Genomic DNA, 26962 nt, shown 5'->3' with positions numbered 1-26962 from the left:
CAATATTTCAACTAAATGCTACAAATCTTAATTGAAAAATCTTTTCACTTAAAGCTGCATTAGTTGATTGTTTGTTTGACTACTCGGGAGCAGCTGAAAAAGCTGACAACACAACATCCGACATACAGTATGACCTTATAAAATTGATATGGAAAATTTGTTAACAAACAGTTGCTTATTTACACATCATGCAGACACAGAGCAACATTAGCATTCATTTAGGCTTGTTTGTGTCCACCTGATGAATCCAATATTCACTTTCTTTAAGCTCTGGGTTTGGTCTCCACCACCAACTCTATCTGGCTGCTAAATGCTCCATTATGTTCACCAGCTAGTCTCTAATTGTGTCTGTCTGCTGTTTGGTGCTGAGCAGGGGCCTATACTATGAAGCAAGATCAACATACCCCAGATCTCTTTTGTTATCTGGCTTCACTAACCCTAACAACTACAATCAGGATGAAACTGCAGAGTTGGTGATACCTCTCTGTGGGTTTGTCATTACAAGCATGTTATGACCAATGTAGTTTTGTGTGTACTTGGCTTCTATTTCTGTTTCAGGAAGCTCCCAGTCAACTAATTCCTCCTGTCCAATCAGTGGCACCTGATCCACCTACAAAAGGCCCTTCCTCCACCTCCCACACTTCTTCTCTCATCAAGCAGACTGCAGGAGCAGAGTCTCTCCACACCACTTCATTTAGTCTGTTTTCTTTTATTTATTTAATAAACCTAAAATTTGGTTTATCCAACTTTGTTTTCTTTCATGTTGCTTTCGTTGAGCCAGGGTCGTAACATGTGACACCTTTCACATTACTCATAGTCATTTGATCCATTGTTAATACAAAAACATTTATTACTGCGATTTTAAAGATAAACACCTTCATTTTGTGAGAGCTCCCAACAGACCCTGCGAAATCAAAAATTTCCTCCCACAACACAACTGTACTTTTGCTATTGCCTTTGCTTTATATAAACTGGAACCTGAATTTCATTGATTTTAGTAGTCAATCTCAGTTGCAATTAATGGTACTTAATGGTACTCATTACAGAAAGAAATAATAGGGTTTTTCCATGGGCCTGGGTTGGTCTCCTTTGCACTGTGCCAAGCAAACCCATGATGACATGTCCCACCCTCAGCCCCATTCTAAATTTTCTTGAATTTCTTTGAGGAAGTTGTTACTATGTAAACAGTTAACAGGTCTGCAGGTGATTTAAATTCTCCAAAGTAGCCTAAAGCTTTAAGACAAAACCATATCGGTGATGCATGAAAATTGAAACATTGATGATTGATTGGATTGTCACTCACCTTCTTCACATCCTTGTTCTCCACACACTCGATCAACATCTCTAGCATTAGAGAAAGAGAGAGACTATTAGAAAAGAAAAGAAAAAAAGAACATGGCCTTCTTTGATTTGTGTCTAACAGATAATCAGGGACAACACAGAATCTTTTGAGCTTAAGTTCCATTAAAAGTGGTACTATACCCCATTTTATTAGTACCAGTACTTTAAGAATGACAGTGTTTTAATAAGAGCCATATTTTGCAAGAGTTGGGCTGTGCGACAGCGGGGCAGTGTGTGTAGCGGTCTACTTCCACTTTCTCTCATATGCACGCTGCAGCATTAATGGTGACACAACGAGAGGCATGGCTGCAAGTACAAGTGCTCTTGCCGACTGTCCACAGCTTGTTGACAAAGCAGTAACTCCAGTAACCCTAGTCAGAGGGGTTACATGCAAAGGATGCGGGATGAATGGTTACTTCAAAACCCACAATCAAGGCTTACAGCGAAGCAACCTGTAGCTCAGTGTTCCAACATCCACAATCGGCAACTGCTATCACAACTTGAGATTGACGAGATACAACACAGGACAACAGGTCAGAGGGGAGCCAGCGGCGGCTCCCCAACCAGAGAGTGGGTACGAAGCCCCAAGTGCAATCACGCTGAACAAGGCAGCGACTGACCTGAAAGATAAGACCGTGGCGAAGATGAATGCAAGGCAACCGCGACGCCAATTACAACGGCTAAGTGAAGTACCATCAGAAAGTCTCCTAGAAGATGTGAATGCAGCATTGAGAGCGATCCCGACCACAACCATCACTGAAACCAAAAACCAATGAGCTGATACACGCCTCAGCAGCAGTGATCCTCGAGATGCTTGGCTACAAGAGCAACAATGGGAGCCATGAGAAACAGTAACCACCATGGAAACGAAGGCTGGAGGCAAAAATCAAGGAGGCCCGGAGAGAAGTGAGCCAACTGACAGAGGCTGAGAGAGGTGCAATGAGAAAGCAAGTACCCAAGAAGTACAACCAGATGCCCATAACTGAAGCACTCGAAACTGCCAAACAAAGACTCCAAGCCTTGGCCAGCCGCCTAAAGAGGTACACGAGAGATATTGAAGCCAGAAGAATAAACCGGCTGTTCACAACTCAACCTGTGAAAGTGTACGCTCAATGGCAGGGTAATAACAGCAGAGCAGACCCACCAAGGCTGGAAACTGAACAGTACTGGAAAAATATATGGGAGAGGGAGGCATCACACAACAGCGAGGCACAGTGGCTGGTGGCTCTGAGAAAGGACCACAGCAACCTCCCTGAACAGAATCCAGTCACCATCACAGCGGCAGACATCCAAGTAAGAGTCTCAGGTATGAAGATCTGGACAGCACCTGGCCCTGACAGGATCCACACCTACTGGCTAAAGAAGTTCACTGCACTCCATGAGCGCCTAGCAGCACAAATGAACCAGCTGCTAAGAGATGGGACGCACCCTGAATGGCTTACCGAAGGGCGCACAATCCTGAAGTAGTATCCATCAAATGTGGCATATACAGAGGAGATGCTCTGTCCCCACTGCTGTTCTGCATAGGTCTGAACCCCCTCAGCCAAATAATCAACAAGACTAGCTATGGATACCGACTCAGGAATGGGGCCACCATCAGTCACCTCCTCTACATGGATGACATCAAGCTATACGCTAAGAGCGAGCGGGACATCGACTCACTGATCCACACCACCAGGATCTACAGCTCTGACATTGGGATGTCATTTGGGCTTGAGAAGTGCAGTCGAATGGTGACGAAGAGAGGGAAGGTAGTCCACACAGAAGGGGTCTCACTCCCAGAAGGAACAATAGCAGACATTGAGGATGGTTACAAGTACCTTGGAATACCACAGGCAAATGGCAACCTCGAAGAGGTAACAAGGAAAACAGCAACGGCCAAATACCTCCAACGAGCAAGGCAAGTCCTAAGAAGTCAGCTCAATGGCAAGAACAAGGCCCAGGCAATAAACAGCTACGCCCTGCCAGTGATCAGATACCCTGCGGGAATAATAAGGTGGCCAAAGGAAGAGATACAGACCACAGACGTTAAGACGCGAAAGCTCCTCACCATGCATGGAGGGTTCAATCCCAAATCCAGCACCCTGAGACTGTACGCTAGCCGTAAGGAAGGTGGCCGTGGACTAGTGAGTGTGAGAGCCACTATCCAGGATGAAACATCCAAGATCCACAAGTACATCAAAGATAAGGCCCCAACGGATGACGTGCTCAGTGAATGTCTCAGACAATGGGGAACAGAGGAAGACGTGCTGGAGGAGGGACCATCATGGGAGGACAAACCCCTACACGGGATGTACCACCGGAACATAACTGAAGTGGCTGATATCAAGAAGTCCTACCAATGGCTAGAGCAGGCTGGATTGAAGGACAGCACAGAGGCACTCATCATGGCTGCACAGGAGCAGGCCCTGAGCACCAGAGCAATAGAGGCCCAGATCTACCACACCAGACAAGACCCAAGGTGTAGGCTGTGCAAAGAGGCCCCTGAGACAATCCAGCACATAACTGCAGGGTGTAAGATGCTGGCAGGAAAAGCATACATGGAGCGCCATAACCAAGTAGCTGGCATAGTGTACAGGAACATCTGCACTGAGTATGGACTGGAAACCCCGAGGTCAAAGTGGGAAACACCTCCAAAGGTGGTAGAGAATGACCGAGCCAAGATCCTGTGGGACTTCCAGATCCAGACTGACAGAATGGTAATGGCGAACCAGCCTGACATCGTGGTGGTTGACAAACAGCAGAGGAAAGCCGTTGTGGTTGACGTGGCAATACCAAGCGATGGCAACATCAGGAAAAAGGAACATGAGAAATTAGAGAAGTACCAAGGGCTCAGAGAAGAGCTGGAGAAGGCCTGGAAGGTGAAGGCAACAGTGGTACCCGTGGTCGTCAGAGCACTCGGGGCAGTGACCCCCAAACTGGAGGAGTGGCTACAGCAGATCCCTGGAAGAACACCAGACATCTCGGTCCAGAAGAGTGCAGTACTGGGAACAGCAAAGATACTGCGCAGAACCCTCAAGCTCCCAGGCCTCTGGTAGAGGACCCGAGCTTGAAGGACGAGACCACCCGCGGAGGGTGAAGGACAAAGTTTTTTTATATATATATATATCTATATATATAGATATATAGATATATATAGATATATATATAGAGAGAGAGAGAGAGAGAGACCAATAAATAGAGATAGAGACAGATAGATATTATTATTATAATTGTATTATTATTTTTATTATTATCCTATCTTACTTATCTGTATATATTTTAATATAACAATTCTTCTGTTATGTATGTTTTTATTTTACACATACTTTGGCAATGTTAACATCTGTTTCCCATGCCAATAAAGCCCAATTGAATTGAATTGAAATAAAAATATAGTAAGGGGAAAGAGAGTGAGATATAGTTGTTTCTTATTGCTTTTTATATTTTATGAAACTATAGAAACATTATAGATGTAGCTGTTTGATGTGTGATATCCTACACTTTCACATTTTCTAATAAAAACATGGAAATAAACAATAAGGAGTAACCAGCATTATGGAATGAACAGTATATATAGTGCCAGCAACTGAATTAGACAAAGCCACTAAAAGCATCATCATTATAAGTACATCCTCATCAAAATCATTTCAAACACAGACATACAGCATGTTCATGTCATTGGTTATTGGTTGAAACACATGCTGTGTGTATGGCTGAAGCCAGGCTGAAATATGTGATGAATGTTTATTAGGTTGACCTCAATACTTCCGCTTTCACTCCGTCTCTCTCTAAATCCTAATCCAGTTATGTTAGGCTTAGAGAGAGAGAGAGAGAGAGAAACCCAAAACACAACACTCTTCGTATGTAGGAATTAAATGAATTTAGCCCAGGGAAGGAATTAAGTAAACCAGAGAAAATGGAGCCAGTCTTATGCCATGAGAGGAGAGGAATAAAGGAGAGACTCAGTGTAACAGACAAGAGGTAGAGTCAGAACTACACTTCACATCATGCCCCAAATTTCAGGCTCTGAGAAATGAACATTTTCCCAATATAATAAAAAATACACCCTGAATTTGAAAACATAACAGACATAGAGAAACTCCCATCCCAATAACCACACACACACACACCACCACCAACACACACACACCAATATGCACGCACACACCAACAACAACAACACACGTGCGCACGCACGCACGCACACACACACACACACCACCAACAACAACACCAACATCACAACAAATATACACACACACACACACACACCACCAACAACAACACCAACATCACCACAAATATACACATACACATTACTTGACGCTTTGGCAGTATTGTCTTGCCAGTAAAGCAATTTATGAAACCATAGGGGCTATGCAAATACTCTGTCAGATTCATAAATTGGTCACATCTTTCCATCTCTCTCTCTCTCTCTCTCTCTCTCTCTCTCTCTCTCTCTCTCTCTCTCTCTCTCTCTCTCTCTCTCTCTCTCTCTCTCTCTCTCTCTCTCTCTCTCTCTCTCTCTCTCTCTCTCTCTCACACACACACACACACACGTTACTTGATCCATTGAACTCATCAGTTTGATGCAGTCAACCTGTCTGAACCTTATAGGAGCTGTGTGTGTGTCTCTGTGTGTGTGTGGATGAAAGAGAGAGGACAGGTGTCTACGTTAGAAATAGAAGATGCATGTATGTAGACAGATTGAATTTAAAGTTTCCATGACTAAATCAGCTTCTTTACAAAACATATTATGCAAATTATGGAAAACACCATCCTAGCTGTGCATATTCTAGTCAACAAGCGTTCGGGTACAGTCAGTGAAGAAACTTGTCAGTTTCTCTGATTGGCTGTGTTCAGACTAAGAATACTGCTGTGTCAAAAAAGGCAGCCTCCTCATTCATTTCAATGAGAACACTGCGTTGGAGAAGCAATGATGCAGCCAAGGGCTTCAGCAAAAAAATGTAAAGGATTGCTTCAGATTCTAGGCTATCTTAATAGAACACTTGCTAAGAGATGTAAAAGATGGAAGACAAAATCCATCAACTTTAGCAGTCTGAGTTAGACAAATCAAGAGGGTATCTTCTAAATTTAGTCTTTTTAGAACATATTTCCTTTATTTGTCCACAGTCTGTTTCCTTGTGTGGTGGAGGGCTACATCCTGGTAATCATGTGTGTTTGTTACAGAATCAGAAATACTTTAAGGAAAGGAGTTATAAAAGGAAGTAGTGAAGCAGCTTTCCTTAGCATTTAGAGAAGTCGAACAGCTCTTATCATGGCTGCCACCTAAATACTTCTGGGTCATTTCACTCAGTTAGGAACCTTCCTAAGCAAATATAGACTATTCGACCACAACCCAAGTAGTTTTGTTGCATAAACCTAACCTACACGTGACTTAGACGTCACGTGACGTAAGTCTTGTAAGTCACGTAAAGTCACGTGACTTCCTACAACCTAACCAAGTAGTTTATGAAGACGTCTCCTACAGATGCTAAAGTAGTTTCTGAAAGCGTCTCCTGCAGATGCTAAAGGGTACCATGTGCGTCTGTATACAATGCTGAGAGCCATGACAAAACGTTGATATTTGACACCCTGGGAATGAGAACGGGTTGAAAATGATTATAGCAACCAAATTTCTGTGAGTATTATGTTAGACTAGACTTGAAAACACTGAACCAATCCCCTAATCCTTGCTTAACTTTTGCTGGGGTGCAGTCTGTGTTGACAGAACACCTCTTCCTCACTGAGCCACTGGAAACCTCCATGGAATGTATGGCTCACAGTAAGCACTCAGTAATTCACTTGGCCAAGAGAAACGCCAAATTATTGAAAGACTCACCTACATGGATCAACAAGTTGATTCTTTGTATCTTAAATGCAGACCTCAGTATTTATTTGATGCAGACAATATGGAGGTAGATGCATCCATATCCCTGAAAATTACATCCACTTTTGGAGGATACTCCAAACTAGTAACAGTACAGTACAGTACAGTAACTACATACTGTACAAGGCTGGATTACAAACCGGCCAAAGGCTCTTGTCAAAGCTCAATAGTCAAGGTCAGTAGTGGCCCACAACCCCACTGAGAGGGTTAATACAGCCCAGACTACTTATGACACCTTTGAAAAGCTTAGACACTATCAGTCTTAAAGGATAATAATAATAAGGATAATAAGTGGTTTAGATAATCTGGATAAACTGTTGGTTTGTCAGAATTCTTTCTAGTGATGTCACAGTGTTCCTAGACAGCTATTAATTTGGTGAGTATAACTGACAGAAATGATGGACAAAACTACAAAAATAAGACCCAAGTTGTAATAAACCAGAATTATCCTTTAAAGATGACAATTTATGTATGTGTACTAAAAAGTCGAAAGTTGTTGAATGCTTTCCAATGAAGCTCTCAACATGTCTCTCAGAAAGAACAGCACTACAGTATTAGTTGCTGTTGTTGCAGAATGGGACTGCTTTCCATAGTGACTTTAATCACTGACAGCAAGAACTGGATTGTGTTCAGCAAGCACAAACCTGCTGCCAAACTCACCACCAAGAAAGAAACACAACTGAACCAGATCATGAAGTGAAAACATGCAAGTTCCCATAGTGAATAAAACCACAGTGAAGCTGACAGAAAAGAAAGCTCAGGCTCCCACACACCCAACTCCCAGCTTGCAAAGTGAGCGCAAGGAGACAGATTGAGAAAATATGTGTCAGAGAAGAACACAGTCTGTTTGGAGACACAGAAGCTATTTCGCTTCTCTTTCTTACCCATAGACACACACACACACACACACACCTGTCAGCTAAAAGGTTCAGTTCTGTGTGTAACATGAAATTGAAATGAATCTTTAAATCAAACGTCAAGCTGTGACAGCCAGGTCCAACCAACTACCTATAGGGCACAGAAATGTGTGTGTGTGTGTGTGTGTGTGTGTGTATTACCTTTTTCTCTCTCCCTCTCTGTTTCACTCATCTTTTGGCTCTTTTCCTGTCTGGAGAGAGACAACCAACACAGACAAAAGAGCTGTTCAACCACTTACTGTTTCTGTTCACTCTACATCTACAGCCATTTGCAGTGCTAAAAACACTTCTATCTATAATTCTCACTCTCAAACACACAAAATTACACTCAAATATACACACAGTCTTAATCTTCTATGTTCCGTAGTATGTTGAGCTTTTAATAGCAGAACAATACATACACTGTGGATATGTGGCATTGCATGCACACATCAGCAGTAGATGGAAGAGTTAAAGGATAAGGCAGGTAATAGTCAAAGTTTTTCATTTACTCAACAAATCCCATTTGCAGACCCAAACCATCATGAAAGTATCCTACTAACAAGTATTGTGTGTGTGTGTGAATGTGTGTATCAAAGCCTGATATATCTTATTCCTCTGTGTCACAGAGCTCCACTGTTCCAAAAACTATTAAAAACACATCAATGAGCCGCGCCGTTGCACTTGGTGACATGTTCCTTCATTACCATGAACACACACACTTTAGTTTATTTTGACTCAATCCAACATACACCCTCCTGCTGTCCCAAATACTCACTAGAGCACCAAATGTGGATTAATCTGCTAGTGTTTTTTAAAAACTACAGTGTTCAGCTGTTTTAGGAAATTACTGTTTTAGGAATATAGCTTATATACAGTATTTGCAAGCTGTTTTTCAAGATTTACATTTTCAGTAGGAACCAATGGGCTTGGAGCTGAGAGCCACAGACAGGGTAGGGAAGTCAGAAAGTATCGAGAGACAGACTAACACATTGGTTTTAGGTCTTTCCATGGGCTATGTATTGTTAACACATATCTGACACACATTTACAGTATATACATCTAGTGGAAGAGAATAAAAACATATACATATAGACTCGCCTCTAAATAAAGCACAGTCCGCAGATAAATAAGTTAAATAATTATAATTAATAAAAATAAATAAAGCAATAATAAAGCATACAAATAATAAAGCAACCTCCAACGTGTTAGAGGTGGTGTTCACGGGGCAGGGTGGTAGAGGAGGGAGATGGTGGCAGGAAGGAGGGAGGAATGGCAGGATTCCAGGCAGGGCCCCAACATACGAAGGGTGTGAAGTTTGGGGTATGCTTGAACTATTTTGTACAAAGTGTTGTCCGAACACTTTTAAAGGCAAAAATGTTTAACCAACGATTTGAAGGGGGACAAGGGGGGAAGCCATCCCCCTTGTTAGCAAAATGGCCAAAATCCGTCCCCTTTGTTAAACTGCTCAAAAGATGCTCTGTGCTTTGTCTCATAGTGGTGCTTCACATTGCCGCTTTTAATAATCGCCACAGTCTCAGAACATATCAGACATACTGGTTTTGAACTGCCTGTGAGAAGGTTGAACATGTAAGAGTCTGTCCATTCTTGATTAAAAGCTCTGTTTCCGCTGTCAGGGCGAGGGGTGCACTCGCATTGCTTAGCCAAGACTTTGGCTAATTTTCCTTTCATAAACACACATGTGCAGCACGCACGCACAGTGTCCAGTGCAGGGCAGAGTGAAAACTGCCTCTAATATGTAGAACACTATTCAAGACTCTCTTTACTAAACATAGTTGTACCACATCACAGATGTATCAAGCAGCTGTATAGAGTATATCAGATCTTTCATTGCCCTTAGGTTTTCATGCACCCATTCACATTAGGGTGCATATCTAGAGCTGTGGAGATAATCTGGTGAAAATACATACAGAAAAAACATGTGAAACCAACACCAACCTCATGCATGGCAACACACACACACAGAAAAAAAAAACTCATTTTGCTAGTGCAATAGTGTTTTAATAAGCAGAGTACTTGTGGAGGTGGGTATGGGTAGCTGTCAGCTGCAGAGGGAGAAGTGGGGGAGTTGCTCAGGTGAGCAGCATCAAGGAGAGATAATTGGCACAGCTGAACCCGGGTTAACTAATTATTCTCTCCTTGCTGGACACAAGGAGGAAGAGAGAGGGAGAGGCGGTCGGAGGAACGACTGATGCAGAGAAAGAGTGTGTGGAAAGAAAGAAAGAAAGAAAGAAAGAAAGAAAGAACACGCTGAGACCCTGGTCTAGTAGCACGATTACGCTACAGTACTGTTTTGCTTTAATGAGTACCGTTATGTTTTAATGAGCAGAGGGATGTGACAGAGACTTGACTCAAACTGACAATATCACAATAACTTTGTGCAAGGGTTAAAGAATGAAACATCCTAGTAAAACACACTCTCAGATAAAGAGACACATCAATATCAAACAGCCGACAACAGCAGCTTTCTCATACCTTTGACTGTAACGTCGTCTGTTGGTATTTGTATGCAGTAGCTTAAGCAATGTTACAGGTTGGTGATGAGAGGACAACAGCCAGTGACGAAGTTGACAAAGGTATTGGTCCATACTGAGAAAGCTGATTCTTTTATCTTTAGTGAACTTTTTAGCAGTATGTACAGTAGAAATTGTATGTGTGTGTGATAAAATATATGAGTGAAGAACAACTACAACTTTGTCTTACACTGAGTTCACAGTCGGATACACCTGTGCAATCTAATGCAATCCAAAGCAATAGCCGAACAATAAATCCATCTATGCCACACTTGACTGTATTACATTGAAAGGTGTTTCTACCCCATTCACATAAAAGAGGGAAATGGAACTCAGGGTTTAATTTTAATATTTATCTCCTGTGGTGTATTGATGTATGTGTTTGTAAGTGTACTGACCTCAGTCTTGGTTTAAAATCAGCAGCAGTTGTGTTGGAACGATGGATGCAACCCGCCCTGCAAAACACAAACCAGTAACAGCATAATGACAAACAAGAAGTACAGGAAACAAATCATTCAATGATGCAAGATATAAACTACAACATAATAAGAAAATTTAGACAAGTATGAATATGAGGGCTCACTATTGATTTTAGTACACTTGAAAATAACATGTGGTATTGAACCTGTATCAGAATCATTATCAGAAATACTTTATTGATCCCCGAGGGGAAACTGTTTCATTGCAGCTGCTTACTATCACGTCAATGCACACAGGAATAGAAGTACTAATAGAATAGAAATAATAATGAATAAGTCTGCAACGAGACAACTATTTCTAGTAAGAAATAAGAGATGTGCAAATCAAAATATAATATACTATAATACAGCTAAGATAATCTGATCTGAGCTGGCCTTTGGAATGTATTGAATCTATGTAAGAGGTGTCAATGTCATGCAGAGGAGGCTGCAGTTTTTGAAAAGTCAAATGGATGCTAACACTTTGTTCCAGATAACTTACCTATATTTGGTGATGTTAATAGACAGAGAGATCTTCTTACAACATCATCTAAGTTAGCTTTAACTTACAGCAGTAACTAAATAAAATGATTGAAGCAATGTTTTGATTGTATTTCTCTATATACTCTACTTGTTAACATGTACTTTAAAGTTGCTTTCATTAATTTTTTTTTTGGCTACTTGGTCACAGCAAACGAACAGAAAACACATTGCCACATTATCTTATATAGATAAATTGTTGGGGTGAATGTGCTAGCAAACAGCTGCCTATTTACACATCCAGCAGACACAGAGTAACAGTATCATTCACTTGGAGTCATATGTGTGCCCACCTGATGAATGCATCTGAATCTGGCTCTTTAGCTGCTAAATGCTCCAATATGTTCACCAGCTAGTCTCTAACTGTGTCCGTCTGCTGTTTGGTGCTGAACAGGTAGTGTACAGTGGGTTTATCAGAGCTTTTTCATTGAAAACAGCTGCCTTCTGCTGCTGGAAAACAGGTTGATGACAGCAGTGAGACTAAACCAAAACAATAACGTTGCAGGCCATAAAACCAAAACAATGAGCTGAAAGATGCTAAAAAGAGCTGTGGGGAAATGCAGAACCTCTATGGGTTCATCACACAGTCACTTGACCTCCCAACTGACTGGTAATTAAACTGTGAAACTGTGTTGAGTTTCAAAACAAAAGTGAGCTGTGATGCATTTTGGGGATCTAGGGGTATTATTTGGCCACTATAATCAAATCAGAGAGTGCAAAGGGCCCGTTTTCCAGGTTTTGAAGATTCTGCCTTGGATTATCCCTAACAAGTACTTCTTTGACAAGAATACCTGGCTCACCCTTAGTATTTAACAGACTAATATAGTAATTAAAATGTATGAGAGGTCTGGAGCAGCATGAAGTGCATCAGTGGCTTCAGACTGACTAGCAGCAGAGGAGTTGAAGGCAGCTTGGACAGGGCCAACAAACTTAATCTGTTCTTTAACAGATTTGACACACCGGCTCCTGCTCATCCCCCCTCAACTGGATCTCAGGCTAACGGCCCTCATCAGACTAATGACTTCCCCTCTCCCCACCTGTAACCTCTGCTGTGTGCCCTACTGCTGACCAGGTGAGAGGACAGCTGATGAAACTCCATTTAAACAAGGCTGCAGGACCTGATAGAGTTAGCCCCGGGGTGCTAAAAGCCTGTGCCCCCCAGCTATGTGGAGTCCTTCACCATGTCTTCAACCTGAGCCTGAGTCTTCAAAGGGTCCCTGTTCTGTGGAAGACATCTTGCCTCATTCTTGTGCCAAAGACGCAACGTCCCAGTGGCTCCAAGGACTACAGACCGGTGGCACTGACCTCCCACATAATGAAGACCCTAGAGAGACTGGTGTTTGAACAGCTGCGGCCCATGGTCAGACCCCTCCTTGACCCCCTTCAGTTCACGTACCAGCCCTGGTTGGGAGTTGAGGACGCCATTATCTGAACCGCATCTACACCCACCTGGACAAGCTGGCAAGTGCTGTGAGGATCATGTTTTTAGACTTCTCCAGTGCTTTCAACACCATCCGGCCAGCCCTGCTGGGTGAGAAGCTGGCAGAAATGCAGGTGGATGCCCCCCTCTTGTCCTGGATTGTTGACTACCTGACAGGCAGACCACAGCATGTGCGCCTGCAGCACTGTGTATTGGACAGCGTGGTCAGCAACGACTGGGGCCCCTCAGGGGACTGTCCTCTCTCCCTTCCTCTTCACCATCTGCACCATGGACTTCAGCCACCGCACCAAGTCCTGCCACCTTCAGAAGTTTTCTGATGACTCTGCTGTGATGGGACGTATCAGTGGTGGTGATGAGACTGAGTACAGGGCTGTGGTGGGGAACTTTGTCTCATGGTGTGAGCAGAACCATCTGCAGCTTAATGCGACAAAGTCTAAGGAGCTGGTTGTAGACCTACGAAGGGCCAAGGCACCAGTGACCCCAGTTTCCATCCAGGGGGTCAGTGTGGACATTGTAGAGAATTACAAGTACTTGGGAGTACACATGGACAATAAACTGGACTGGGCTAAGAACACTCAAGCTGTTTACAGGAAGGGCCAGAGCCGCCTCTATTTTCTGAGGAGGATGAGGTCCTTCAACATCTGCCGGACAATGCTGAAGATGTTTTATGAGTCTGTGGTGGCCAGTGCTATCCTGTATGCTGTTGCATGCTGGGGTAGCAGGTTGAGGGTAGCGGACGCCAACAGACTCAACAAACTGATCCGTAAGGCCAGTGACATTGTGGGGGTGGAGCTGGACTCTATGGCGGTGGTGTCAGAGAGGAGGATGGTGGCCAAACTACAAGATATTCTATTAATACTGCTGTTAATATACTCTTTATTATTCATTTATTGATATTCATTCATACTTCTATTACTCCTGTGCAATATCCACTGTCTCGTTATAATCTTAATAAGCTACACTTAACTTGACAATTCATGCACTATTACATACTACTTGTATTATTACATTGTATTATTATACCGTATTATTATCATCAACCGGTAAACCCACTTTGTACTTTACACTTATTTTAATTTTATACTTATACCCACTTGGTACTTAATTTATCTGACCTGTATTATAGTGTATTATATTTTTTGCTTAGTACTTCTATTCCTGTGTGCACAGACATGATAGTGAGCTGCTGTAACAAAAGAGTTTCCCTTTGTGTCTGATGGTTGTATCTCAGAATCAGAAATACTTTAGTGATCCCCAAATACTTAGAACCTGCTGATGAAAACAAAAAAGCTACAAACAGCTTGAACACATTAAGATGTGTGTGTCTAAGAGTATACTAACCTGCTGAGTTTGCTGGCCACAGGTGTTGTGTAAATTGTTAAAGCTTCAGCAGCAGAGCTGTCACTGTTCAATCGCTGCCTCTGGGAAGAACTATAGCAGAACACAGAGGAAACAAAGTCACTGTACAAACTCCAGCTCAGTCAGAGGTAGCTTACAGCCAGGACTGAATGTTTCCTGTACTGAGTTCAGATATTTGCTGACGTTTCAGCTTCCAGACAGCCCTGGTAATGTATGGAGCAGAGATGTTCTGTTGAGGATGTGAACCATGTGGTCTGATAATCACTCTAAGATCTCAATATTTTCTTCTAAATTAAGTATTTTTCCCTAACCAATATATTTTTAATCAATATTTCTCCCTAAATCAGAATCCTACTTCAACATCCTTGTGAGGTACTTCAAAGGAATATACTGTGTATCAGGAGGCAGTACCAACTCTGAACTTGCAATAGATTTTCACATAATGAAATGATGATTGAAAACATCCACAATTTCACCCTTAATGACCATATGTTAGCTAGTTTTGTCTTTTAGAACCACTTGAGTGATGCCTGCCTGCCTTTGAATGTAAAAACTGTGAGCCACAACCTTTTTGTAATCTCACTGCATTCACTTATCTGGTAAGTTTGAATAATTGCAAGATATAGAGTTAAACACTGAGATAACGAGCATGAGTGAGATCTGGGTTGGTAAGGAAGACACTTAAGCTATATTTACACTTCTGGTTTAAGGGGTTACACCGTACTTATGGCAGTAGCTACTGTACGCTGTAGCTGACGTAAGCCTAGTAAAGCACATTATGACCTGATCATGTACGATACATCCATCTAGAGTTGTGATTGTGCTATCAGTGGGTGAAATGTGATGCATAACTATAAATCAAAACCTATGCTGTAGTTGTCTACAGCAGGACTACTGTTAGCTCCTTGTGTTGACCATGAATTAAATTAAATTAAATTTTATGTATATAGCACTAGTTCATAACAGAAGTTATCTCATTGGACTTTTCCTACAGGTCTATGTCTAGACCGTACTCTTTATAATTTTAATTACAGAGACCCAACAAATCCCACCATGAGCAAGCATTTGGCGACAGTGACAAGAAAAAACATCCATTAATAGGCAGAAACCTTGGACAGAACCAGGCTCAATGGTGGGTGGCCATCCGCTGCTGCTGTGTTAGGTTTTGACAGAGAAAGAGAGAGAGAGGTTTGGAGAGAGAGAGAGGGAGAGAGAGAGGAAGAGGTTTAGAGAGAGAGGTTTAGAGAGAGAGGAGAGAGAAAGAGGTTTTGGTGGAGGGGTCGGGGTGTTTGGGGAGGCACAATGCAAATACCACCTAGAATTTTTAAAATAGTAATAATGTAATTGTAGTGGTAAAATAAATATTAATGCATTAATAATAATAGAAATGATAGCTATAGGAATAATAATGACAGCAATTATCGAGCAAGAACACGGGGGCAGCAAGTGCTTTAGTAATATTGCCTAAAGGAAGCATATATAAGGTGAATAAAATCAGTCCAAGCACAAAACCTTGTGGAACACCGTGACTAACCTTGGCGTGCATGGAGGACTCATCATTAACATGTGCAAACTGAGATCGATCTGATAGATAGGATTTAAACCAGCTTAGTGCGATTCCTGTAATGCAAATTACATGTTCCAGTCTCTGTAAAAGGATGTGATGGTCAATGGTGTCGAATGCAGCACTAAGATCTAACAAGACAAGTACAGAGACAAGTCCATTGTCTGATGCAATTAAAAGGTCATTTGTTTCATGTGGACATGAAAATGATAGCCTTAGAATTGTATTTATCTCATTATTAGATTCGATTGGCTTTTGTCAGAGTGTACATGAAACCACTCACTGTTTTAACCACACCCTCGACCTTGTTCTGGTATACGGCATTGAAATTGAACAGTTAATAGTCTTTCCACAGAATCCTTCATTATTGGACCATTATTTAATAACTTTTGAACTGCTAATACTGGACTACACGCCATTAGGAAACTCCTATTCTAGATGTCTATCTGATAGTCCTGTGGCTAAATTCAAGGAAGCAATCCCATCTGCATTTAATTCAATGCTATGTCTCAATGTAACAGAGGACTCCTATGCAAATCGCAGCCCCTCCCAAATTGACCATCTTGTTGACAGTGCTGCAGGCTCACTGCAAACGACACTCGATTCGATCACCCCTCTAAAAAAGATGATAAGATAATAAAACAAAGAAGGTTAGCTCCATGGTATAACTCCCAAACCCGCAAATTAAAGCAAACATCACAAAAACTTGAAAGGAAATGGCGTTCCAACAACCTGGATGAATCTCGTTTAGTCTGGCAAAATAGTCTTAAAACATAAAGGAAGGCCCTCCGTAATGCCAGAGCAGCTTACTACTCATCATTAATAGAGGAAATTAAAAGCAACCCCAGGTTTCTTTTCAGCACTGTAGCCAGGCTGACAGAGAATCATAGCTTTATTGAACCATGAATTCCTGTAGCCCTAAGTAGTAACGACTTCATGAGTTTCTTTAAGATTAAAATTTTAACTATTTGAGAAAAAATTCATCACATCCTGCCATCAACTGGTACAGATTTATCTTCAAACACAGGAACCTTAGAAACAACTGTAAAACCTGATATATATTTTGACTGCTTTGCTCCTATCGACCTTCTTCAACTAACTTTGACGATTAATTCATTTAAGCCATCAACCTTTCTCTTAGACCCCATTCCAACTAGGCTGCTTAAAGACGTTTTACCCTTAGTTAGCACTTCGTGACTGGATATGGTCACTCTGTCTTTATTAACAGGCTATGTACCACAATCCTTTAAAGTAGCTGTAATTAAACGGCTTCTTAAAAAGCCCACTCTTGATCCAGGGGTTTTAGCCAACTAAAGACCTATATCTAACCTTCCCTTTCTCTTTAAGATCCTTGAGAAAGCAGTCGCCAATCAGTTGTGTGACTTTCTAAATAACAATAGTTTATTTGAGGATTTTCATTCAGGATTTAGAATTCACATTAATAGCACAGAGACAGCACTGGTGAAAATTACAAATTACCTTTTAATTACATCAGACAATGGACTTGTCTCTGTACTTGTCTTGTTAGATTTTAGTGCTGCATTCGACACCATTGACCATCAAATCCTATTACAGAGACTGTTATGCGGATTATCCCCACTTATATCTTTCGATCAAGCCAGATGAAACTAACTAGTTAGCTAAACTGCCTTAAGGACATAAAACCCTGGATAACCTGCAATTTTCTGATGTTAAACTCAGACAAAACTGAAGTTATTGTACTTGGCCCCAAACACCTCTGAGGCACATTATCTAAAGACATAGTTGCTCTAGATGGCATTGCCCTGGCCTCCAGCACCACCATAAGGAACCTCGGAGTTATCTTTGATCAGGATTTATCCTTTAACTCCCACATGAAACAAACTTCAAGGACTGCCTTCTTTCACCTATGCAACACCCGAGTGCACTCATATTAATCTCGGGTGACTTCAACCATGTCAGTGTTTCAACAACACTGACTAATTTCACCCAGTATGTGAATTGTCCTACTAGAGAGGAGAGGACACTGGACCTGCTGTATGCTAACGTTAAGGACGCATACAGTTCTTCCCCCCCTCCCCCCTGGGTAGGTCAGACCACAACCTGGTTCACCTCAAACCCTGCTATGTGCCTCTGGTTAAAAGGCAGCCTGCGACCACAAGGACAGTGAGGAGATGGTCAGAGGAGGCCTGTGAGACACTTCAGTGATGTTTTGAGGTGTCAAACTGGGATGCACTCTGTGAGCCTCATGGAGAGGACATTGATGGGCTTACTGAGTGCATTACTGGCTACATTAACTTCTGTGTGGACTGCAATGTCCCAACTAAGATGGTCCATTGTTATCCAAATAACAGACCATGGGTAACAAAGGACATCAAGGACATCCTGAATGCCAAGAGGAGGGCCTTTACTGATGGTAATAGGGAGGAGGTGAGGGCAATCCATGCCTACCTGAAGGTGAAGATCAGGGAGGCCAAGGAGAAGTACAGTACATGAGAGAGGTCTAGAGCGGCATGAAGAGCATCACGGGCTTCAGACCGACTGGCAGCAGAGGAGTTGAAGGCAGCTTGGACAGGGCCAACCAAACTTAATCTGTTCTTTAACAGATTCGACACGCCAGCTCCTGTTCATCCGCCCTCTTACTCAGCTTCTTTCGGCCCTCAAACTCCTCTGAGTACTCTGCTCCTCCCTCCCCCATCTTCCTGGGATAGTCCCACTCACCCTTCAACTGGCTATCAGGCTAACAGCCCTCTAGACTGCGGCCCATGGTCAGGCCCCTCCTTGACCCCCTTCAGTTCGCGTACCAGCCCCGGCTGGGAGTGAGGATGCCATCATCTTCCTGCTGAACCGCATCCACACCCACCTGGACAAGCCGACAAGCACAGTGAGGATCATGTTTTTTGACTTTTCCAGTGCTTTCAACACCATCCGGCCAGCCCTGCTGGGTGAAAAGCTGGCAGCGATGCAGGTGGAGGCCCCCCTCGTGTCCTGGATTGTTGACTATCTGACTGGCAGACCACAGCATGTGCGCCTGCAGCACTGTGTGTCGGACAGCGTGGTCAGCAACACTGGGGCCCCTCAGGGGACTGTCCTCTCTCCCTTCCTCTTCACCATCCATGGACTTCAGCCACCACACCAAGTCCTGCCACCTTCAGAAGTTTTCTGATGACTCTGCTGTGATGGGATGTATCAGCGGTGGTGATGAGACTGAGTACAGGGCTGTGGTGGGGAACTTTGTCTCATGGTGTGAGCAGAACCATCTGCAGCTTAATGCGACAAAGTCTAAGGAGCTGGTTGTAGACCTACGAAGGGCCAAGGCACCAGTGACCCCGGTTTCCATCCAGGGGGTCAGTGTGGACATTGCAGAGGATTACAAGTACCTGGGAGTACACATGGACAATAAACTGGACTGGGCTAAGAACACTCAAGCTGTTTACAAGAAGGGCCAGAACTGCCTCTATTTTCTGAGAAGGCTGAGGTCCTTCAACATCTGCGGACAATGCTGAAGATGTTTTATGAGTCTGTGGTGGCCAGTGCTATCCTGTATGCTGTTGCATCCTGGGGTAGCAGGTTGAGGGTAGCGGACGCCAACAGACTCAACAAACTGATTCGTAAGGCCAGTGACATTGTGGGGGTGGAGCTGGACTCTCTGTCGATGGTGTCAGAGAGGAGGATGCTGGCCAAACTACATGCCATCTTGGACAGTGTCTCCCACCCACTCCATGATGTGCTGGTCAAACAAAGGAGTACCTTCAGCGGAAGACTTATCCCCCCAAAAAGCACCAGAGAGTGCCACAGAAAGTCATTCCTGCCTGTGGCCATCAAACTCTTTAACTCCTCCCTCTAAGTGTCAGTCTATATGACCCTAAGTCATTAAACTGACACATTGATCATTACATCTCTGCAATACTTGACATAATTGTGCAATATTCTGTGTTAATACTCCTATGCAATATACTCTTCAGTTTAAAATTCCCTATTTATTTATATTGATATTTATTCATACCTCTATTACTGCTGTGCAATATCCTCCGTCTCATTATAATCTTAATAAGCTACACTTGACAGTTCATGCACTATTACCTTATACCGTATTATTATCAGCAACCGGTAAACCCACTTTGTACTTCACACTTATTTTATTTTATACTTATACCCACTTGGTACTTAATTTATTTTCTGACCTTTATTATAGTGTGTTATATTTTTTTGCTTAGTACTTCTATTCCTGTGTGCACTGATGTGATAGTGAGCTGCTGTAGCAAAAGAGTTTCCCCTCAGGGATCAATAAAGTATTTCTGATTCTGATTCTGAACATTGCAAAAATCAGGAACATCCTGTCTCAAAATGATGCCGAAAAACTAGCGCATGCATTTGTTACTTCTAGGTTGGACTCCCTGTAAAATCCAGAATAGAATTTCTCCTTCTCCTTACCTACAAAGCTCTTAACGGTCAGGCACCATCATATCTTCAAGAGTTCATAATACCATATTACCCGACTAGAACACTGTACTACTAACTCAACATCTTCTCTGTCCCGTAGTTCTGTGCTTTCTTGTTTGTCTCCTCTCTCCTTTTGTCGCTTTCAGCAGGTATTTCTGCCTCTGGAGCTGCAAAGACTGGATCTGTGATTGTAGGCCACTTGCTGCCCCCAGTGTTCCTGCTCAACAACTGCTACTACAGTTGTTGTTATTGGCTCTATTACTAATACTGTCATTATTATTCCTATAGCTGTCATTCCTATTATAATTAATTTATTAATATTAATGTGACCACTACCATTACATTATTACTATTTTAAAAATAGGTGGTATTTGCATTTTGCTTCCCTCTCACTAAATATACAGTAAGCTCTCTAATATAACGAAAATGCATTTGGGGAAAATTTCTGCCATAGTTAGTCAATTTTTCTTTCCTGAGATACACCTCACTAATATTTCAGAAATTCCCTGACCTGTGGAGAGCATGAATGTGTTTGCTTGAACAGACGGTGAAGTGTAAACTGATGTTATGTGAAGCTATCGGCTCAAAAATCATTTTAAAAAACAAAATGTTTTGTGTGTAGGTGTCTTTCAGTGTGTTTGTCAGAGAGACAGAGGGATAGAGAGAAGCAGAAGAGAGAGAGGTAATTATAGTGGGAGGAATAACGTTCACCTCTGGCCCTGCGTGGGCAAACTGCTACACTGTTTGTGTGAGTGTGTGTGTGTGTCTAAGTACAGTAGATTGGTGTGACTCTTGAGTGCTCTGACATGCATTCCATTTCTCTCTCCATCCACTGTTTTTCTGACTATCTTTCTCCTAAAACCATCTCTCCCTCACTCTGCCCCTGCCTCTCGGTCTCATCTCTCCTCCTCATCTTCCCACTCAGTGCACTCAGCATTGCAAATCAGCCCGCCAACACATACACACATGCATGCGTGCGGCGTATACACACACACACACAACACACACACACAGGGGCTGTTAGGATCAGCAGGTAGTGTTGCTTTGCCAATACTCACATTGTACTGGTTACTTTATTTATTCCCTCTTTCTATTCTGTATGCTAATCTTTATATGTTAAAATTTTACACAGCAGCTAAAATGCCAGGAGAAACACAGTACTATGATCCTTTAAGTGTTTATTTTACCACATACCACATGTCATATTGTCTGCATTGCTGTTTCAAGAGATGATAATCAAAGTGTTCATGGCTACGAGACATCAGATAATTAAACTCAGATGACTTGAAAAGTAAATACAGTTCCAGGCTCTAAACCAAACAGTCTCGTAAACTCATAGCTGTTAGCAAGGGTCAATTAACTTTAGTGATGCTGTCAGTGCAGCATGCCCACTCACACTAAAAATTAGCATTAATTACTAAAATGGTACAATAGAGCACTGATGCTAATGATTACATTATGTGATCAGAACACAGAGACGGTCACATAAACATGTTTAAAGTACACTGTAAAAACTAAAAGTGCCTTGAACATCCAATAGGGTACCCAAGGAACTTATAAATATATTTGAGATGCTTCAAGAAACCCTTTACATATGATGAGGTTACTCAAATATCCAATTGCGTACTCAAAGAACTTAAAATTACATGGTGCTTCAAGTAACCTTTGCATAGGATGTGGTTCTTAGAAAAACCCTCGACAACCTATACGGTCCTGCAGAAACCTCTGACTACCACAGTGGGTGGCAAGCACTTTTCTTCAGCTAACAGCTTCTGGAGGAACCTTGAGCACCTTGGAGAGTTCCTAGAAGAACCAAGTGCCTAAAAGGGTTCTTTTAAGAACCCTGGACTTTTCTAGTGTCACCCAATAACCCAAGAAAGCTCCTGGAAGAACTGAGGTTTCTGTGACCAATATTCATGACTGCATTGGTCTACTGCAGTGTTTCCTTGGATTGGAAAGGAAATTGCAACAAAAAAATAAAAAATAAACTAAATGAATGGTGTCCAAGCAGGCACGCACACACACATACAGGGCAGACATTTTCACACTTTTTTAAGTCTTATCTACTCATTCATTCTTTCAGCTAGAAACTCTATTCAGATCTTCAGATTTTTCTTTTTTGGGTATTCATCGAAATTTAAGCTTAAATTTCTGAGTTCTCAGATCATTTTCACAATTGAGAACGACTTCCGGATGGGAGCCGAAACGTCTTGATTCTGAAAACAGTGTCCAGATGACTACGACTGAAACCTTTTTGACAATGGAACACTCCTGGACAAATGAGGGACTACACCGTCTTTTTTGGGTATTATTCAACTGTACTGTTATAAAGAGTACGGTCTAGACCTGCTCTATAGGAAAAGTGCAATGAGATAACTTCTGTTATGAATTGGCGGTATATAAATATAAAAAATAATTGATTTGAATTAAATCCCATTAAAATGTTTTAAAATATTCAAATTTCTTTGAAGTTTACATTTTTTTAAAATGCTAAGTGGTTTAAATTGACATTAAATTGGCGTGATAACTGATATGGAGTTTACATATTACAGGAAATACAGCCTGTATGTAGCATTACTATTCCTGTACTGAATTCCTGCTAAGTTTAGCAATGATGCTAATGACTGTATAGTCACTAATGCTAACTTTAGCTATGTTAACTGACAAAAAAAGGGTTGAACATTTTTTTTCCACTACATAAGAAATGTTGTCTTGTTCACTCTCACTCAGTTGCCAGCTAACGTTAATCCTCATATCCTTGTGTCTGTCTATTTCACTAGCAGTTTTAGCTGTTGGCCAGCATTAAGCCAGGTAAGGTAAATATAACTGTCTTTCTGCTATAAACTTAATCAGTTATATACTGGGCAGTGTTTGTAACTAACGTTTGTAAGCTGATAGCGGTATTATGTCAAGATTGTTGGTTATGTGTGAACTTTTACTTATTTGTATGTGGGTTGTGCTCCACAACAATAGTTGAATTCTGTTCAAATATTTGTTTTGTTCATGTTTATTTTATAATGTTTATTATTAATTTGACACCTCATTATTGTATTCCTCTTTAAATTCTTAAGGTATTACAGAAAAAAACAACACAAACAACAATAAATTATCCTCGATTTAAATATGATTTGGTGTTGAAATGAATAGTCTGTTCAAGTTCATCAAAATCACAAAATAACATATTATGATACGCAGCCACAGTTAAGAAAAATATGGAATAACACCAGATTCATCCTAAATATCAGTGAACGGATAAAAATGAGAAATTCTTCATCCTCTCCTCTCTCACTGAATCTGTTTTCTCTCTGTATGAACTCCTCATTCTGCCTGAAGAGAGAGAGAGAGAGAGAGAGAGAGTGTTTAAAGAGCATCAACAGACAGCTGCTCTAACAGGTTCCTGTAGGTGAGAATTTAATCTGTGTGAGTGCGTGTGTGTGTAAACATGGTTAAAAGGATTTCATATAGAGGCAAGGCAAGTAGAAAAAAATGTATATCCACAGACACACACACACAACCATAGCAATGTTATAATAACACTTGGCTGTTTCTCAGAAGGAAAAGAAACTGTGGAAAAATGCAGATAGAAAATATTATTCATGTATTTATACACCCACACACACTCTTCTTCACACACACACACACACACCCACTTCAGAATTATGCAGTTCTACTTCAGGCAGGCTTTGCCATCTAACAGGCTCCATAGGCTTGACAACTCAAACTGTGAAGTAGTGCACTGAAATTTACATGTGCTTGCTCAACCAATCAGAATGAGCTAAGCCCTTCCCACAGCAGCAGCCAGATATGTGGATAATGCAACTTGACATCCACTTTCTTGACTGAAACACAACACAATATTGCTTTCTGAATGTTAGAATTCTGCATCTCTGTTTTATGTGTTATGTAAAACTAAACTGAGAGCAATTATAAAAATTAGACAAAATTCCTTGGTCTCCATTGTAACTGTATTTAAAGTCACTGCAGTTGTGTGTTATGAGTCCCCAGTAGAGCTCTGGGTAAATTATAAATAATGCAATCATAAAAGTTTAGTGAGATATCTTAAACAGTGCAGTTACTGCCTCTCTAGGGTAATTTAGGGTTTAAAGTATCTCTCTCTCTCTCTTTCTCTCTCTCTCACTCACACACACACACACACACACACAGTCAGCTTGGAAGCTGTGTTTTTACCTGGGAACAGAGGATGAGGATGAAGGTGAAGGAGAAGAAGAAACAACAGGGTAGACAAAGACTTGGTTGGAGGTCTGAGCAGAAGGGCTTTCCCTAAAGATCACCAATAAAGTACATATTACGAAATATGGCACACTACAGAGCATTCCTTCATTACGTAATACAGCCATGATCTGACAGGGGAGACAAAGTGTTAATCACTGATCTGGGATAATAATGCTAGGGTTTATCTGGAACCGAATGTACCCACAATAACACACCTATGTGGTCCACCACATTAAACTTGAAAAAAAACAAAAATGTGTGTTTTACAAGCAAAATGCAGGAACAGGGTCAGAGGAAAGGGATAGCTGTAAAAACAAAAGATGAGACAAATAAAATTCTCTCATTAAAATGGAATTAAAGGTGACAGTGACAGACGGTCCTGTTAACTCTGGTTTGCATGATAAAGGTCTTTGAGTACTTGGCTTAAAATCTTAAAAGCCTCTGCTAAAATATAATGTGTGGTTTGATAACAACCTGGTGTGTTTTAGATGGAAACTATCTTTGTAAGCTCATTTAAGGCTGTTTGCCAGCTGACAGAAAAAGGTCTCATGTGGAGCAAAAGGGAAAAAACTAAAAATTTAACCCTGGTTGTGGGAGACACCGCTATCAGAAACATAAGCAGTAAGACAATTAAAACATACTGCATTTCAGGTGCAATGGTCTGTGACATAAAAGAGAACTGATGAAACACCCTAAACTGAATCATATTATTCTACATGTGGGGGCCAATGATGTTTGCAGAGTGCAGTCAGAAGTGCTAAAGAATGATTTCATTTAACTGTTTAACTGCCTGGACAAACTGGAAGTCCAGCCCTGCCTCACTCCTTTTGGGATTCACTGATAAAAATGGATTCACTGGTTAACGCTGGCATTAAATTCCCCCCAACCAAGCACATTCTGTAACACCAACCTTGCTGATAACGAAGACGACAGAAATACAAAACAACTCTCTCCTGCCTGGACAGACAAGACTGATAAAGCAAGGTCACCAAAAGTTTGCCTCATCAGTCTCCCCCACCGCCCCTCTTAGGGGTATCTCTAACAAGCTGAGATCAGAGATAAAGGAACTGGATGTGATGTTAACGGATGCCACTAAACTGCACTGCCGCATCTCGAATCACCACCATTCAAATCAACACCAAACAAATCTGCCTGGCATCAGTGTAGACAGGAGAGAAGATGCCTAGGACAGACAGCATCCCTGCCCCACTTTTACTACCCCCAGTACGTCTCTTCTCTCTCCTATTGGGCCTCGTACAGTGGCCCCCACCACAACGCCCAGAAGCAGGCTATTCTTCTGAACTTCATGTTCCTATTCCTGTTTTTATAAGTTGTGAACAAAACATACTCAGCTAAATCTGCTGAATGTGTGTGTCTGTGGGGGAGTGTCAGTACATTGCTGTAGCCCTGCTGTTTATCATGGGATCATCATCAAGGCAAAGAATGCAGTCCGGTGGTGCTTCTATAGCTGTCTATAGTCATTCTATAGTCCGAGCCACTGCGCCAAAAGTAGAGGGTTAGAAATAACTAGCATAAACTCCAGTGAATGATGCATCTCGATCTGTATATCTTTGAAAATGAGCACTCTTTCACAGACTCCCACTCAAAGGCAGGGGAGGTGGGCCACCCACCTCTGATTAGAGGGCGTTAACACTCTTTTTTTATATAAATGTCATGACGGAAATTAGTCCCAAATGGTCGAGACTATGTCAGCATTGGATTTGCAAGGTTCAGGGTGATTTTCAACCCATGAAATGTAGATTTCCATAAATTTGGCAAGAATGTCAATATTAACACCAGCACATCACAGTGCAGCCATATCATTTAATTTACAGCTCAAAAAACATGTTTAAGTGTGCAGTATCTCTTTAAACATCTACATGCCATCTAAATACAGTGCAAACATTATTATTATTATTATTATTATTATTATTATTACTTACAGACTTAGATGAACTGCTGTCTATCATCAGCATTGACTTTGATTGTGTAGTTATTGTAGGACAGCAGCACTAAAGAACTGTGTTGTATTCTGGATAACTATGGACTGTCTCAGCATACTCTTGACTTAATCATCTCCAAGGGTCTTAACAGTTCTAAGATTGTAGTGACTGATGTTGCTCTTCTGAACATTCCTGTTTTCTTTGAGATGATTATCTCATGTTCAATCAGAGTTCATCACTGAAAACACCAGTGAATTATTCATTCAGGCTATCTCTTCCACACATGCCCCTGCTTGGGTCTCAGTCAGTGATATTGTAGATAATTTCAGTTCTAAAATTACAAATGTTATTGATGCCAT

The 26962-nt window shown here is 41.6% G+C and overlaps 1 protein-coding gene across 19 annotated transcripts in view; it reads right to left on the bottom strand.

The window, feature by feature from the left end:
- Positions 1-26962, bottom strand: part of LOC122872195 (diacylglycerol kinase zeta-like) — a 172020-nt gene that overhangs the window by 19577 nt on the left and 125481 nt on the right. For 9 of the 19 annotated variants that reach the window (XR_006377047.1, XM_044188106.1, XM_044188086.1 and 6 more), the window contains 5 exons: positions 24616-24708; positions 14424-14513; positions 11042-11098; positions 8272-8321; positions 1304-1344 (listed from right to left, as the gene is read on the bottom strand). Coding sequence is in view for 17 of the 19 variants with exons in the window: in XM_044188106.1 (XP_044044041.1) it covers positions 1304-1344; positions 8272-8321; positions 11042-11098; positions 14424-14513; positions 24616-24708 (331 nt within the window). In the remaining 2 variants the exon portion in view is untranslated. Of the gene's footprint in view, positions 1-1303; positions 1345-8271; positions 8322-11041; positions 11099-14423; positions 14514-22817; positions 23755-24615; positions 24709-26962 lie in introns of those variants that run through there. The other 10 variants (XR_006377048.1, XM_044188100.1, XM_044188099.1 and 7 more) reach the window with 5 other exon arrangements.

This window comes from Siniperca chuatsi, linkage group LG24 (assembly GCF_020085105.1).
Source record: "Siniperca chuatsi isolate FFG_IHB_CAS linkage group LG24, ASM2008510v1, whole genome shotgun sequence".
Lineage (NCBI taxonomy): Eukaryota > Metazoa > Chordata > Actinopteri > Centrarchiformes > Sinipercidae > Siniperca > Siniperca chuatsi.
Note: the sequence above shows the minus strand (reverse complement) of the source record. Positions and strands in the feature narration are given on the sequence as shown.